Below are 16,533 nucleotides of genomic sequence, written 5' to 3'. Positions count from 1 at the left end.
TTGCCATTGCCTATCCACCGTCAACCCTTTGAGTGACATTCCCCAATCAATCCTACCCAACTCACGCCTCAGACCATCACAGTTTCCTTTATTTAAATTCAGGACCCTAGTCTCTGAGTCAACTACTTCATTCTCCATCTTAATGAAGAATTCTATCGTATTATGATCGCTCCAACCCAAGGGGCCTTGTACAACAAGATTGCTAATTAATACTTTCTCATTACATAATACCCAGTCTAAGAGGGCCTGATCTCTGGTTGGTTCCTCAACATATTGGTCCAGGAAACCATCCCGTAAACACTCCAGGAAACCATCCCGTAAACACTCCAGGAATTCCTCCTCCACAGTATTGTTACTAATTTGGTTAGCCCAATCTATATGCAGATTAAAATCACCCATGATGACTGCTGTGCCCTTATTGCACGCTTCTCTAATTTCCCTTTTAATGCCATTCCCAACCTCCACATTACTGTTTGGAGGTCTATATACCACTCCCACTAACGTTTTTTGCCCCTTGGTATTTCTCAGTTCTACCCATACAGATTCCACATCATCAGAGCTAATATCCTTCCTTACAATTGTGTTAATCCTTTCTTTAACCAGCAATGCTACCCCACCTCCCTTTCCTTTTTGCCTATCTTTCCTGAATATTGAATACCCCTGGACGTTGAGTTCCCAGCCTTGGCCACCCTGGAGCCATGTTTCCGTAATCCCAATCAAATCACATTCGTTGGTTCGGCCTCAACTGGAGTATTGTGTCCAATTCTGGGCACCGCACTTTAGGAAAGATGTGAAGGCCTTAGAGAGGGTGCAGAAAAGATTTACGAGAGTGATTCCAGGGGTGAGGGACTTCAGTTACTTGGATAGACTGGAGAAGCTGGGGTTGTTCTCCTCAGAGCAGGGAAGGTTGAGAGGACATTTGATAGAGGTGTTCAAAATCATGAGGGGCTCGACAGAGTAGATGGAGAGAAACTGTTCCCATTGGCAGAAGGGTCGAGAACCAGAGGACACAGATTTAAGGTGATTGGCAAAAGAACCAAAGGCGACATGAAGAAAAACTTTTTTACGCAGCGAGTGGTTAGGATTTGGAATGCACTGCCTGAAAGGGTGGTGGAGGCCGACTCAATCATGGCTTTCAAAAGGGAATTGGATAAGTACCTGAAAGAAAAAATTTGCAGGGCTACGGGGAAAGGGTGGGGGGAGTGGGACGAGCTGAAGTGCTCTTGCAGAGAGCTGGCACGGGCTCAACGGGCCGAATGGCCTCCTTCTGTGCTGTAACCATTCTATGATTCTTTAAGGTGCGAACTCCTTACAGCAACACGCCTCCATGGGCACCGATTACCCTTCCAACACATCATCCAAGTGGCCTTTCTTCAAGCATGAACATTGGCAGCGACTGTCACCAGGTAATACAACAATGGATGGCATCACGGTCATGCATAATTCTGTCACAGCCAACGTGTAGACGCACACACTCCCAGCGGGATTTGTAAGTGGGAATCTTAGCTGATTTTTCGCTCTCTAATGCATGGGTGACCAGACCAACTTTAGCACTCGTACTGCTACTCTAATGGAGATCAGCAAAGTCTAGGAGTTGAAAGAAAGAAAAAAAGAGAAAAAGAAAAACAGGCTTGCATTTCTATAGTGCCTGTCATGGCAGTCCCAAAGTGCTTTATAGCCAATGAAGTACTTTTGAAGTGTAGTCACTGTTGTAATGTAGGTGAGACCACATCTTGAGTATTGTGTGCAGTTTTGGTCGCCTTATCTGAGGAAGGATGTTCTTGCCATGGAGGGAGTGCAGCGAAGATTCACCAGGCTGATACCTGGGATGGCAGGAATGATGTATGAGGAGAGATTGGGTCGATTGGGCTTATACTCGCTGGAGTTTAGAAGAATGAGAGGGGATCTCATTGAAACTTATAAAATTCTGACAGGACTAGACAGACTAGATGCAGGAAGGATGTTCCCGATGGTCGGGGAGTCCAGAACCAGGGGTCACAGTCTAAGGGTAAGGGGTAAGCCATTTAGGACAGAAATGAGAAGGAATTTCTTCACCCAGAGAGTGGTGAACCTGTGGAATTCTCTACCACAGAAGGCAGTAGAGGCCAATTCATTAAATATATTCAAGAAGGAGTTGGATATATTTCTTAAGGCTAAAGGGATCAAGGGATATGGGGAGAAAGCAGGGACAGGGTACTGAATTTGGATGATCAGCCATGATCTCATTGAATGGCGGAGCAGGCTCGAGAGGCCGAATGGCCTACTCCTGCTCCTATCTTCTATGTTTCTATGTTTCTATTCACCGCAGTCAATTTGCGCACAGCAAGCTCCCACAAACAGCAATGAAATAAATGACCAGATTATCTGTTTTAGGTGTTGGTTGAGGGATAAATGTTGCCCAGGACAACAGGAGAACGCCCCTGCTCTTCTTCGAAATAGTGTCGTGGGATCTTTTACATCCACCCAAGAGAGCCGACGGGACCTCGGTTTAACATCTGGTCTGCAAAATGGCACCTCCGACAGTGCAGCGCTCCCTCGGCACTGCATCGAAATGCCATCCTAGATTTGTGCACTCAAGTCCCTAGGGTGGGACTTGAACCCGCAACCTTCTGACTCCGAGGCGAGAGAGTGCTACCCACTGAGCCACAGCAGACACTGATCTTTATGGCCTGGATATCATTAAATAAACTCGCTGATCCATCAACGGAACATTTTTTTTTTAAGTTTGTGGGGTTTTTTTTTTTTAGAAACCTACCTCAACAACAACAGGCGAACAAGTATCTGGCATCCACTTTTTCTGACACTCCTGCTGCCGGGTGCATAACCCGTCACACCAACCGCACCTCATAAAGGAAGGTGCTGTCTGACATTCGTAGCAGGTGAGCAAATGACGGCAGCCTGGTCCATCGACCGGTACTCTGGTCACCTGAAATTTAAAAAAAGAAAATCCACATAATCCTTTGTATGATATTACAAAACGTTCTTCAGAAGAAATCCTCAAACGAGTCACCACGCCAATTATGCAGAAGATAAAATATTGGCTATGTGGCATGCGAAGGAGTAACCCATACAGAGGGTGCAGATGATATCTGAATCCACTGATTGTATTACATCCCTTGAAATACTTTTCCAGCCCATGTTAATCTTCATAATATGAACAGTTGAACCTCGGAACTGGTTAATTAATTTTGGTTTGCACGAGTTTCATTTTTTTTTTTTAGTTTGGAGATCCGTTATCAGCCCTTGCTCTATATTCTTTATCAGTGGGTAAGCTACATTCGCCCTAAAGGAGTACATATGCTTATCAGTCTCCACGACAATGACATGAACTTGCATTTATATAAGAGCCTTTATTGTAGAAAATGTCCCCCAAGGCACTTCACAAAGGCATAACCGGACAAAAATTACGCTGAGCCATCTTATGTTCTTAGAGACAGATTTTTGAGCAACAGGGGAGTCGAGGGTTATGGGGGGAAAGTGGAGTTGAGGCCAAAGTCAGGTCAGCCATGATCTTATTGAATGGCAGAGCAGGCTCGAGGGGCCGAATGGCCTGCTCCTGCTCCCATTTCTTATGTTCTTATGTTCTGAGGAGAGATTAGGTGGGCTGACCAAAAGCTTGGTCAAAGAGGTGGGTTTTAAGGAGGGTCTTAAAAGGAGGAGGGGGAGGTGGAGATGCAGAGGGGCTTAGGGAGGAAATTCCTGAACAAGGGGCTTAGACAGCTGGAGGCATGGCCACCAATGGAGGTGCAAAGGGAAGGGAAATGCACAAGAGGCCAGTGTTTGGAAACGGAGAGTTCGGTTGGAGGTGGGCTTGTAGGGCTAAGGAGGTTACAGAGATAGGGAAGGGCAAGGCCACACAGGGGTTTCAACATGCGGCTGGGAATTTTAAATTAGAGGCATTGGGGAACACAGAACCAATGTAGGTCAGCATGCATTGGGGCAATGGGTGAGCAGGAGTTGGTGCGGGCAGCATAGTTTTGGATGAGCTGAATTTTACAAAGCACAGAGGATGGGAGGCTGGTCAAGTGAGCATTGGAATAGTCGTCGTCTTCTTCTTTCGTCTGGTAGTAGCAAAGCAAATCAAATGTCAATATCCAAGTCAGATATCCAGGCCAAAGCTTCCGGTGTAACATCGTGGATATCTTGTAGGCTGCCTGCGAATTTCCTCTGAGGGCAGTGTTCAATGATGTGCTCCAGGGTCTGATTAGGAGCTCTAAAGTCGCACGATGGGGATGCTGTAATCTTCCATCTATGGAGAAGGTGGCAGCATCTACCATGACCGGTTCTGAGGCGGTTGATGTTTGCGAGGAAGGTTTGATCCTTCAGGTTGTACTGTGGGGTCCTCTATAAGGAATCCATTCCGTGTGTCACAGTTCTTCCAAGCATTTCGCCATCAGTCATCAAGGCTGAGGGGAGATCGCTGAAGGGCTTCGGCGACGGTCCAAAATGGCCTTCTAGATTTGAGACGGGTTGGTGGTAGGTTGTTCAAGTTGGCCTGGATCGGCAAGTCTTTGCTGGTGTAGCGGTTGTATTCTCTGGAGACTGCATATTCGCGGCGTAGGTGTGGTGGCGAGATCCTAGAATGGTTACAGCACAGAAGGAGGCCATTCGGCCCGTCGAGCCCGGGCCAGCAAGCACGGGCAGCCAAGGTGTTGGTGTTGATAAAAGCGTACCGGTGATTGGAATAGTGAGGTCGGGAGGCGGCAAAGGCAGGGATGAGAATTTCAGCAGCAGATGGGATGAGGTGGGTAAATGTTACGGAGGTGTAAGTGGGCAGTCTTTGTGATGGAGAAGATATGGGGATGCAAGCTCAACTCGGGGTCAAATAGGCTGCCTAGAACCTATCTACATCACGTGGGATGAAAAGCATCATGTCTGGTTAATTAAGTCTCAGGAGGAGCTTATTGGTCCATCCAACATTTCAAACACCATCATGTTGTAAGAATTTCCATAGCATTTGTCAGCGACAATATTTCACAATATATTTCCAAATTCTTTAGACTTAAGAGATTTGAGAACAAGGCAAAGTAAGGTCACAGGATGTTGAAGCCTCAACATTACAGACTATTAGTCCATGGGTTCCTTTCTTTCCCTGGCCTGCTATCTGAGCTGTCTGTCTAAAGCAATTTTCTACAGCAGAAGGTAGACAACTTTAAAATATATGAATCTAAGAGCTAGTCTGTTAGATCCGTGTGTTAATGGAGACACGGAATGCAGGAGTTGATTTAACAAGTGTTTACTGAACAAAGTCTGGAGGTGAACTAACTACACAAGACGCTATACAGGCTTATATACCCGAGTGGTTACTACTGGTACTACAGTATACAGGGGCTTCAAAAACATAGTTCCTCTTAAAGGTACATACACTACAATTCCTCCCCTTTTAGATAAATAGTACATAACATTTTAAGTAATCATTAAATAACATTTTTACAAGAACAATAATATACACATTTGCTGAAGTTAATCAATTACAAATTCAGTCTCTCTGGAGGCTTCCTGACTCGGTCTGGATAACGCCTCGGTGGTGTAGTAGGTTCTTTTGGCAAGGTCGATTCGGCTTCAATGCCAGTGTCAGGTTCATCTGGTTCCAGTATCACCGGATCGGAGGTAGATACTATGGGTATCTCTGCTTCATCACTAGGCGTATAGAGTTGTGGTGTAGGTTGTCCTTTTTCAGATGACTCTATGATCTGGTCAGCATGGCGCCTTATTATGCTTTCTCCAATGTCCACGGTATACATCAGCGGTCCTAGTCGTGTGCAAATAGTTCCAGGCTGCCATTTCTCGGTACGGTAGTCCCGGGCCAAAACTGGTTGACCTATCTGGAAGGTTCTAGTTGGCCTTTCATTCATGCTTTGAAATTGCCGGTTCTCTACGTCCCTTCTGACGTTTGATTTGACCAAATCCAGCCGGCATCTTAGTCTTCTATTGAAAGACATCATGGCGGGGGTTTGGTTTGTAACCACATGTGTTGCATTCCTGTACGCAAACAAGAAGTTATCTACCTTAGGTTGTAGATTTATGTCTTCATTACCCATGGCCTTTATGGCCTTCTTGAAGGTCTGGACAAACCTTTCAGCCAATCCATTGGTGGCGGGATGGTATGGGGCGGACGTGTGGTGCTTAACCCCATTGTTTTTTTAAGAACTTCCTGAATTCTTCGGATACAAATTGCGGTCCATTATCAGAACAGATCTGTTCAGGCAGCCCATTCCTGGTGAATATGGTCCTTAATACTGTGATGGTTTTTTCCATGGTGGTGGAGGACATCTTTATTACCTCCAGCCACTTGGAGTGTGCATCCACTGCGATTAAGAACATTGAGTCCATAAATGGACCAGCAAAGTCGATATGTACCCTTTGCCATGGAGATGAGGGCCACTCCCATGGATGTAGAGGGGCTTGTGGTGGGGCGTTTTGGACCTTCTGGCATCCTAGACAGCTCTTGGTCATTTCTTCGATGTCTCCATCGACAGCTGGCCACCACACAAACGCTCTGGCTAAGTTCTTCATTTTCACTCCACCCAGATGCCCCTCGTGAAGCTCCTTTAGCACTCTATCCTTGAGTTTGGGTGGAATCACCACTCTGGATCCACACATCAAGGTTCCTCGGCACACTGACAGCTGTTCTCTTCTTTGCGAGAATGCTGGCAACAGTGGTTCACCATGTGCTGGCCATCCCTTCACCGTTAAATCGTAGACTCGTGAGAGAGTCGGGTCATTTCGCGTTTCCTTTTCAATGGTAGAATTTGTCACCGGTAGACATTCCACTATGGTCGAGTAGAACATCTCCACTAGGTCCACTGTAGGCGCCTCTTCCACCGTTGGCAACGGTAGGCGCGATAACCCATCAGCATTACCATGCTGTTTTGTTCCTTTGTATTCTATGTCATATTGGTGTGCCCCTAGGAAAAGGGACCACCTCTGTAGCCTTTGCGCTGTCATTAGGGTTGAATATGGAGACGAGGGGTTGATGGTCAGTCAACAAGGTAAATTTTTGTCCGTGTAGGTAATGGTTGAATTTCTTCACCCCCCACACCAGGCTGAGTGCCTCCCTGTCGATCTGGGCATAGTTACGCACAGCTGAGTTCAATGAGCGTGACGCAAAAGCTATCGGCCGCTCCAAGCCATCAGGGAATCTATGCGATAATACCGCTCCCACGCCGTAAGGGGATGCATCGCACGCCAGTCTGATTGGCAGTAATGGGTTGTAATGAGCCAACACTTCCCTGGACGTGATCAAGCCTTTGCATTTATGGAAGGCACGTTTACAGTCTTCGCTCCATTTCCAAACTACTCCCGTTTGTAGCAGTGCGTTAAGAGGGTGCAGAGCCGTCGACAAGTTCGTTAAAAATTTATGATAGTAATTTACTAATCCCAGGAATGACCTTAATTGTGAGACATTTTCAGGCGCTGGGGCCTTTACGACCGCTTCAATTTTTACAGGTGACTTATGCAACCCTTCTTCATTAATGACATGGCCACAATATGATATTTGTTTCTGGAAAAATTCGCACTTGGGGCGATTTGCTCGTAGGCCCCGTTCTCTCAGCCTTGTGAGCACCTGCTCCAAGTTGGCAAGGTGCTCGTTGTCGTTTTCTCCTGTTACAAGGATGTCGTCTAGGTAGCATTGAGTTCCCGGAATCCCTTGCAGGACTTGCTCCATAGCTCTTTGCCAGATAGCCGGAGCTGATGCCACTCCGAAAACCAGTCGATTGTACTGGTACAGGCCTTTGTGTGTGTTTATCGTGAGATACTTTTTAGAGGCCTCCTCAACCTCCATCTGTAGATATGCCTGTGCCAAGTCAATTTTGGTGAAACGTTTCCCTCCGGATAGTGAGGCGAAAATATCTTCTATCCTCGGAAGAGGATACTGTACCGTGTGAAGAACCGGGTTTACAGTCACCTTGAAGTCCCCACAGATGCAAATTTTTCTCTGTTCTTCAGATTTATCATTATTCAACGTTTTCTTCATGACTGGGACGATGGGCATTGCCCACTCGCTCAAATCTACCTTGGATAACACGCCTGCTTTTTCCAAATTCTCCAGCTCTGCCTCGACGGCTGGACGAATTGCGTATGGCACCGGCCTTGCCTTAAAAAACTTGGGAATTGCCGCATCTTCCACTTTTATTGAGGCGGTGGCGCCTTTCAGGGTTCCTAGTTCCTGTTGAAACACTTCTTTGGCGTTAGCCAAGATTTCTTTTAATCGTCCAGGTATGACATCATCATCGTTTTTTTTCTTACTGGTCACCGTCAGTGCCTGAATGGAGTGCCAGTCTAAACGTATCTTTCTGATCCATTCACATCCCAACAACGGTGGACCACCATCTTGCAGAACGTATAAATACAACTTCTGTATTTCCTTGCCGTTGTATACAACAGGCACCCTTATTTTCCCTCTGGGGTATATTTTCTGCCCCGTATATGTCTTCAAGATAATGGATGTGTCTTTCAAAGGTATATGCGGAAATAGCCGCTCGTAATCCCGTCGACTCATGACGGTCAGAGCTGATCCTGTATCTAGCTCCATTTTGACTGGGGACCCCGCTATCGTGAGGGTAACCCAAATGGTCTGGTAATCTTCTTTGGCAATTACATTATGTAATTTGAGACAGCTTAGTCTCTTGTTTCCGGAGTCGCTATCGCTCTTCTGGTCTTCGGAGCTACTGTCCGTCATCATTTGTACCTTTCTGTACTTTTCCTTATTGACCTTTTTACTGTCAGCGGATTTCTTTCCAGATCTGCATACACGTGCAATGTGTCCCATCTTTCCGCATTGCCTGCATGCTTTGTCCTTGAACCAGCAGTCCTTCTGGTTATGGGTGGATCTACCGCAGCGATAACACCTCTCGAAACCCCGTGTCATTTCATGGGTGCCGAAGTCTTGTGGCTTTTGCTGTATCTCTGCAGCTCCTCTTGCTGCTGCTTCATATGATACAGCCACACTGAAAGCCTTGTCCAGTGTCAAATCTTTCTCAGAAAGTAGTCTTTTCTGTGTTCCTTCGCTTAGGAGACCGCAGACGAATTTGTCTCGTAGAGAATCTGCCAGTCCTGCCCCGAATTGGCAGTGCTTTGACAGCTTTCGTAATTCGGTGAGGTAATCAGCGTTACTTTCATTCTTGTGCTGATTCCTCCTGAAGAATTTGAATCGTTCCGCTATCAGCAGCGGTGTTGGGTTTAAGTGCTCCTGTAAGGTATCAACAATCTCCTTAAAATTCTTGTCCATCGGTTTGGCTGGAGTGATCAAGTTTCGTAACAGCCCGTATGTCCTTGCGCCCATCAGATTTAGAAGTACCGATGCCTTTTTATCATCCGCTACTTCATTCGCCTTGCAATATACCTCCACTCTTTCCACATATGTGGCCCAATCTTCTATATCACTATCGAAAGCAGTAATATTGCCAGTCTTTGGCATCTTGAAAATCTAAAATGGCGCTTCCCGCGCTTTTCCTCCGTCCCCGATGGATCAAAATGGAGCTTCCCGCGCTTTTCTGCCGCTGCCGCTGCTGCCGACACTGTTCTCCGCGGTTCCCGTTGCGACCTGCAGCTTTTCGCGGTATTTCTATTTTATTTTTATATATATATATCTCTTCAATAGTTTCTCCGTTATTTGGAGAACCGTTCCCGTCGTGGAGCGGACCCTCTGGGACTTTCCCCTCCCTCTGCTCGGTCTGAACACCGACCTGCTTTGCAGCACCGGCCGCGCCCTGAGTGCTCCACCCTCTCTCTCTCCTTGCTTCTGCTTCCTGACTCGCTGCCCGGCCCCGTTGCAGAGCCACCCGATCGAGCTCTAGCCCGCCGCAGCCCAGGAAGGATCAGTGCACTACCTGCCACCAGCCCGTTTAGCTGGTGAAACCACAGCTTCCCTTTCTTTTTTCTTGCCTCTGGCTTCAACCTTCGTCTGAGGAATCGATCTCCTTGAGGTGCTGCCGAATTGCAGGTAAGTTCGTTTCTAACTCGTCGCCACTGTTAGATCCGTGTGTTAATGGAGACACGGAATGCAGGAGTTGATTTAACAAGTGTTTACTGAACAAAGTCTGGAGGTGAACTAACTACACAAGACGCTATACAGGCTTATATACCCGAGTGGTTACTACTGGTACTACAGTATACAGGGGCTTCAAAAACATAGTTCCTCTTAAAGGTACATACACTACATAGTCAACCCACACCAGATACTTACAGATGATTCAAGAATTACACTAGTCGAGTGGTCTAGGTTTAAGTCATTAAATTAATTTCTCAGTTAGGAGACGAAAAGAAAACACGGAAGCAAAAAGAAAAGATTTACAAAATGGAGAAAACAGCGAGAGGAAAAAGTTTGTGTTTCTGAAATCATTTTAACATGGTTTTCTCCAAAATCTATTTCTCCAACATCAACTGCAATACAAAACTGCATTCTTTCTGTAAAATAAAAGATTGCACACGTAATTAGCCATGTGCAATTTATGGAACTCAAGAGCTGGGTCTTGGGAACAGTAATTTCAGTGGCATCAGGGGTTCTGGTTTGTTGATGATCAATTCATGACCTACTCGGTCCAAATAAAGTAAGGGAAGACTCCTCTTCACCAATTCTTACCTTTTTTCCAGTAACAAATAACAAAGAGTCTTCCAAACGGGCAACCTTTCGGGAAACGGGATCTGACTCACTTAAGCTGAAGTTCGCATGTGGTTTAAAGGATTGTTGAATAATCACCTACAAAAAGAAAGCAATCGAAAACTTTAGGGGGCAATTAATAAAACTCAGTATGGTAGCAAAAAAATCAAAGCAAAGGCTGCTAATGAACACAGTGTTTCAAGAACATTAATTTCAGTTACATTTTCATGCCCGACATGTCAGCCAATTACTGCGCCGAACAGCGTGCAAATTCCGAACACATTCAGTATCTCAAAGCACTGTTTGACAATCTAGTTTTGGGTGCGATTCACATCTGCACAAGGACTGTTCCCGCTTGACAAGCACTGCTGTACAATTTCTAAAGTTCGACTGGTAAATCCGAACACAACTGGGAATTTAAAATGGAGATTTTCTTTTTATTATTAGTTCCTGGGATGTTGGCGTCGCTGGCAAGGCCAGCATTTATTGCCCATCCCTAATTGCCCTCGAGTAGGTGGTGGTGAGCCGCCTTCATGAACCGCTGCAGTCCATGTGGTGAAGGTGCTACCACACAATGCCGTTAGGGAGGGAGTCTTACAAGATGTCTTAGTGGTAACCCTGGCAACATTAGTGGTTTCACCAATAACAGACAATTACGATTTAAAGATACTATTTTTTTAAAGATTTATAGCATGTCTCCACATCCACCAGTGTACCAACTTGTAACTAAGTTAGAATGGGAAATTACAGCTCAGCGTTCTTCCTCCCCTTCCCTCTATATAACCAGTACCACATTGTGGGCTCACAGATATCTTCTCTTGGGCGGGAATGAAAGCTGGTGCTAGGAGTCGTCACATATTGAGAGCAATATTCCCTCTAATTTCTTTTTGGGTGCACAGCCCCTTTAACAGGCTGCGCAGCCTATTCAAATTTCCACACATGCACGGTTTTTCCACTTAAAAGCCAGTGAGCCAGCTGCGCAGGACCTCCAGACAGCGGCGCAGTTCAATGGGTACAGTGATTTAGAGTCTCTCATGTTAGTGTTCTCAAACTGGTCCCACATTTCCTCAGAGTTTGAGTGGCCAACCTCTCCCCAAGGCTGTTCCCTAGATGGTGCATAAACTCTGGGTACCGTTCGACCCGAAACATACCTCCACACCTGCAAACATTGTTAATCTTTTCCCCTACATCATTCCTACTGTTGCTGCTGCCCTCATCCAGGCTACCATTACCTTGTTGAGACTTTATTTCACAAATACCCTCCTCGCCAACCTCCACTGGTTCTCCGTCTCTATTCACAATCAAATTCAAATTTGTTGTCCTCGTTTACAAATCCCTCCACTTCTACAACCTCCTCTAATCCACACTCTCCTCCTGTGCACCCACACAGTTGTGTGTCTGGACTGCAGTATGTAGGAGTTTGTGGACAGCGAGACTGTCCCGAGCAAACATGTCTGCAGAAGATGTCTCCATCTCGAATCTCTCCGGCTCAAAGTCTTGAGCTGGAGTGCGAGTTGGAGACAATCCGACACATAAGGGAGGAGAAGGAATTTCTGGACAATATCCAGGAATTTATCCACAATACAGTCACACCCCAGAGGAAAGCACAGGTTCATGTGGCTAAAGGGCTGATGTGTGAAAGAGGGGTTCCTTTTCATAGGACACGCACCAGTTCTGGGACAGGAAGGAGCTGTACCGATGGGACGGGCTCCACCTGAACTGGGATGGGATCCGTGTCCTAGCGGAAAGGGTTAATAGGGAGGTGGCAAAGGCTTTAAACGAGTAAGATGGGGGCGGGGAGGGGGGGGGGGCGGGGGGAGAGCTCTACAAGAAACGTAACCAGCCTAAATATAAGCAAAGCAGGAAAAGCGAGCATAGGAATGAATAAAGTAAGAGAGGACATTGATGGCAAGGGAATAAATAGAGTTATAGAATGGGAGTCTAAAAAGATGGTTAAACATAAAGTGAGAGGAAATTCTATTAAAAATGAGTTAAACTGTCTGTACAGCAATGCACACAGTGTCTGTAATAAAACAGGGGAGTTGGAGGCAATCATGCATTGTGAGGAACCAGACATAGCAGGGATTACTGAGACATGGCTACAGAAAAATCAGGACTGGGAATTAAACATTGCAGGGTATAACATATTTAGAAAAGAAATGGAGGGAAAAAGGGGAGGTGGAGTGGCTGTACTTATTAAGGATAACATAATGGCAGTAGAAAAAAGTGATGCAAGACAAAAATAGAATCCATATGGAGAGAGATAAAAGATAATAAAGGATCAATCACACTAATAGGTGTAGTGTACAGACCACCTAATAGTGGAAGGGAGGAGGTGGGAAAAAAAATGCAGACAAATTAGGGAAATGTGTAAAAAACGTAGAATAATCATCATGGGGGATTTCAACTACCCCGATGTTAATTGGACAGAAGATGTAGGTAATGGGGATAAGGGAATGGAGTTCCTACAATGCGTACAGGACTCCTTTCTAACCTAATATGTAAAAAACCCAACAAGGAAGGATTCACTATTAGATCTAGTAATGGGGAATGAACCAGAGCAGATAAGAGAAGTAAAAGTAGGGGAACATATAGGCAATAGTGACCATAATATAATACGTTTTAAGATGATAATTGAGAAGGAAATAAGTATGACGAAAACCAGGTTAACAGATTGAAGAAAAGTTGATTTTGAGGGGTTGAGCATAGAACTTGGGAAAATAAAATGGGCAACAATATTGGCAAACAATGAGGTAGAACAGCAATGGGAAACATTTAAAATGGTGTTCAACAGAGTGCAGGAAAAATATATTCCGCTAAAAGGAAAGAACAAACTAAACAATAATGAGATTCCATGGATGAATAAAGCCATAAGGGAACAATTGAGGGTAAGGAAAGAGGCATACATTCAGTACATAGACTACAGGGGAGTGCATGATAAGGGAGAATACGAAAAGATTAGGAGAGAAGTAAAAAAAAAAATGAGGGAGGCAAAGAGAAACTATGAAATTAAATTATCCAGGAACATAAAACAAAATAGTAAAATATTTTATAGGTACATCAATAAAAAAAGGAATGTTGAGATGGGAATAGGGCCATTAAGGGATAGACAGGATAATACCTCAGGTAATGATAGAGAGATGGCAGAAATATTAAATCATTATTTTGCTTCAATATTTACCAGGGAGATAGAACAGGTGGACATGACATTGGATGATGAGATTAGTAATGAGATAAGTGCATTTAAAATAAAAAAGAGGGGATATAATAAATAAACTAATCAAACGCAAAGAGGATAAAATCCCTGGTCCGGATGGATTGCATCCACACATTTTAAAAGAATCTAGGGAAGAGATAGCAGAAGCATTACTACGCATACTTAATAATTCATTAGAAAAAGGTGTAGTGACAGAGGACTGGCGGATAGCTAACGTAATACCGATATTTAAGAAGGGGGATAGAACATGTCCAGGGAATTATAGACCAGTCAACTTAACATCGGTGATAGGAAAAATAATGGAATCCCTACTAAAGGGAAAAAATAGAAGAACATCTAGAAACCAAAAATACAATAATGGATAGTCAGCATGGATTTCACAAGGGAAAGTCTTGACCAACCTTATTGAATTTTTTGAAGAGGTAACAGAGAGAGTAGACAATGGTAATGCAGTAGATGTAATTTATCTGGATTTTCAAAAGGCCTTTGATAAAGTACCCCATAATAGACTGATGAACAAGGTCAGAGAATGCGGAGTCAGGGGCCAAGTAGCCGAATGGATTGCTGGCTGACTTCAGGACAGAAAGCAGAGAGTAGGAGTAAAGGGTAGCTATTCACAGTAGCAGAACGTGGGTAGTGGTGTTCCACAAGGATCAATGCTGGGACCACTGCTGTTCACAATTTACATTAATGATTTAGACTTTGGAATCAAAAACACAATTTCTGAATTTGCGGATGACACCAAATGATGACAAAAAAAGCAAACCAAGCACTAGGGTTTATTTCTAGATGTATAGAATTGAAAAGTAGGGAAGTTATGCTAAACCTGTATCGCACCTTGGTTAGACCACACTTGGAGTACTGCGTACAGTTCTGCTCGCCACATTACAGGAAACTTTGTGCTATCCGGCACCGACGGGACCGAGCTGTTGCCGTTCCCTCAAAACTGCCGGACACTCCAGCGGTAGTGTTGAAAGATACGGAAGCTTCTGAGCTCCGTATCTGTCAACAAACCCTGTTGCTTAGCAACAGCTTCTGAACAGTCCAAGCGTCTCTGTAGCTTAGCAACAGCTTCAGCAGACCTTGCAGAGCTTGACTGTTGAGGAAAAAAGCAACGAGAAGAAAAAAAACCTAACGAAAACTGCTCCTGATTTTTGCCGGTGGCTCGAACATTCCGGACAGTTAGCCTCCGGATAACACAAAGATTCCTGTATATAAAGGATATAGAGGCACTGGAGAGGGTACAGAGAAGATTTACAAGGCTAATACCAGAAATGTGAGGGTATACATATCAGGAAAGGATGACGAAGGGTCATCGACCTGAAACGTTAACTCTGTTTCTATCTCCACAGATGCTGCCTGACCTGCTGAGTATTTCCAGCATTTTCTCTTTTTATTTCAGGAAAGGATGAACAGGCTGGGTCTCTTTTCTCTTGAAAAAAGAAGGCTGAGGGGTGACCTAATAGAGGTCTTTAAAATCATGAAAGGTTTTGATAGATTAGATAGAGAGAGAATGTTTCCACTGGTGGGGAAGAGCAAAACTAAAGGCCATCAATATAAGATAGTCACCAAGAAATCCAATAGGGAACTTAGAAGAAACTTCTTTACCCAAAGAGTGGTGAGAATGTGGAACTCGCTACCACAGGGAGTGGTGAAAGCGAATAGTATAGATGCATTTAAGGGGAGGCTGGACAAACATATGAGGGAGAAGGGAATAGAGGGTTATGCTGATAGATTTAGATGAGGAAAGACGGGAGGAGGCTCGAGTGGAGCATAAACGCCGGCATGGGCTGGTTGGGCCGAATGGCCTGTTTCTGTGCTGTATATCCGATGTAAAGCATTTCAAACTTGGTGGCAGGGAGCTTTCTGCCACCTAGATCCTACCCTCTGTAACTTCCTCGTCCCTCCCCAAATCCTTTCCGTTCACTATTTCCATCCCTGCCTTTAAAAGTCTCCTTGAAACCTATATTTTCAACCCACCTTTGGTCAGATCTCAAAAGTTTCCTATTACTGCTTTTTCCATTCTTTCATATGTGAAGTGTTTTGGGATGTTTTATTACATCAAAGGCGCCATACCTGTCCAAGCTGTTGCAGGACAGTGATTAGTATCCACTCTATCAAAACCTTTCATAATTTTAAAGACCTCTATTAGGTCATCCCTCAGCCTTCTTTTTTCAAGAGAAAAGAGACCCAGCCTGTTCATCCTTTCCTGAAATAAAAAGTGAAAATGCTGGAAATACTCAGCAGGTCAGGCAGCATCTGTGGAGATAGAAACAGAGTTAACGTTTCAGGTCGATGACCCTTCGTCATCCTTTCCTGATGTGTATACCCTCGCATTTCTGGTATTATCCTTGTAAATCTTCTCTGTACCCTCTCCACTGCCTCTATATCCTACATCACTACACTTCAAAAATAATTCAGTATTGATATACCTATCAATTCGTCCAATGAAAAGCGACGAGTTAGGAAAGTAACTATAGGTTTTTATTGACTAAATAACAGAGCCCACCCTCATGGGTGATCGGATCCAACAAGGAGGAATACCAGCCAGTCGACTACCTTTATACCTGGGCAGGTAGGTGGAGCCATGGGCGGAGTCAGTGATGGTCAGCCCAGGTATAACAGCGTGACAAGAGGCGACCTCGTATAGTGATACAACAGTGAGAACAGTGATAACAATATAACAGTGATAACTATAGTGTAACGATAGTGA

The 16,533-nt window shown here is 44.7% G+C and overlaps 1 protein-coding gene across 1 annotated transcript in view; it reads right to left on the bottom strand.

Moving 5' to 3' along the window:
- mst1rb (macrophage stimulating 1 receptor b) overlaps positions 1-16,533 on the bottom strand; it is a 152,224-nt gene that overhangs the window by 67,896 nt on the left and 67,795 nt on the right. Inside the window, exons 3-4 of the mRNA XM_086000006.1 lie at positions 10,586-10,702; positions 2,756-2,926 (exon numbers count right to left, since the gene is read on the bottom strand). Coding sequence (XP_085856132.1) covers positions 2,756-2,926; positions 10,586-10,702 — 288 coding nt within the window. The remainder of the gene's footprint in view (positions 1-2,755; positions 2,927-10,585; positions 10,703-16,533) is intronic.

Source organism: Somniosus microcephalus, chromosome 11 (genome assembly GCF_052327205.1).
Source record: "Somniosus microcephalus isolate GS21.2 chromosome 11, FLI_Smic_1.0, whole genome shotgun sequence".
Taxonomy (NCBI): domain Eukaryota; kingdom Metazoa; phylum Chordata; class Chondrichthyes; order Squaliformes; family Somniosidae; genus Somniosus; species Somniosus microcephalus.
Note: the sequence above shows the minus strand (reverse complement) of the source record. Positions and strands in the feature narration are given on the sequence as shown.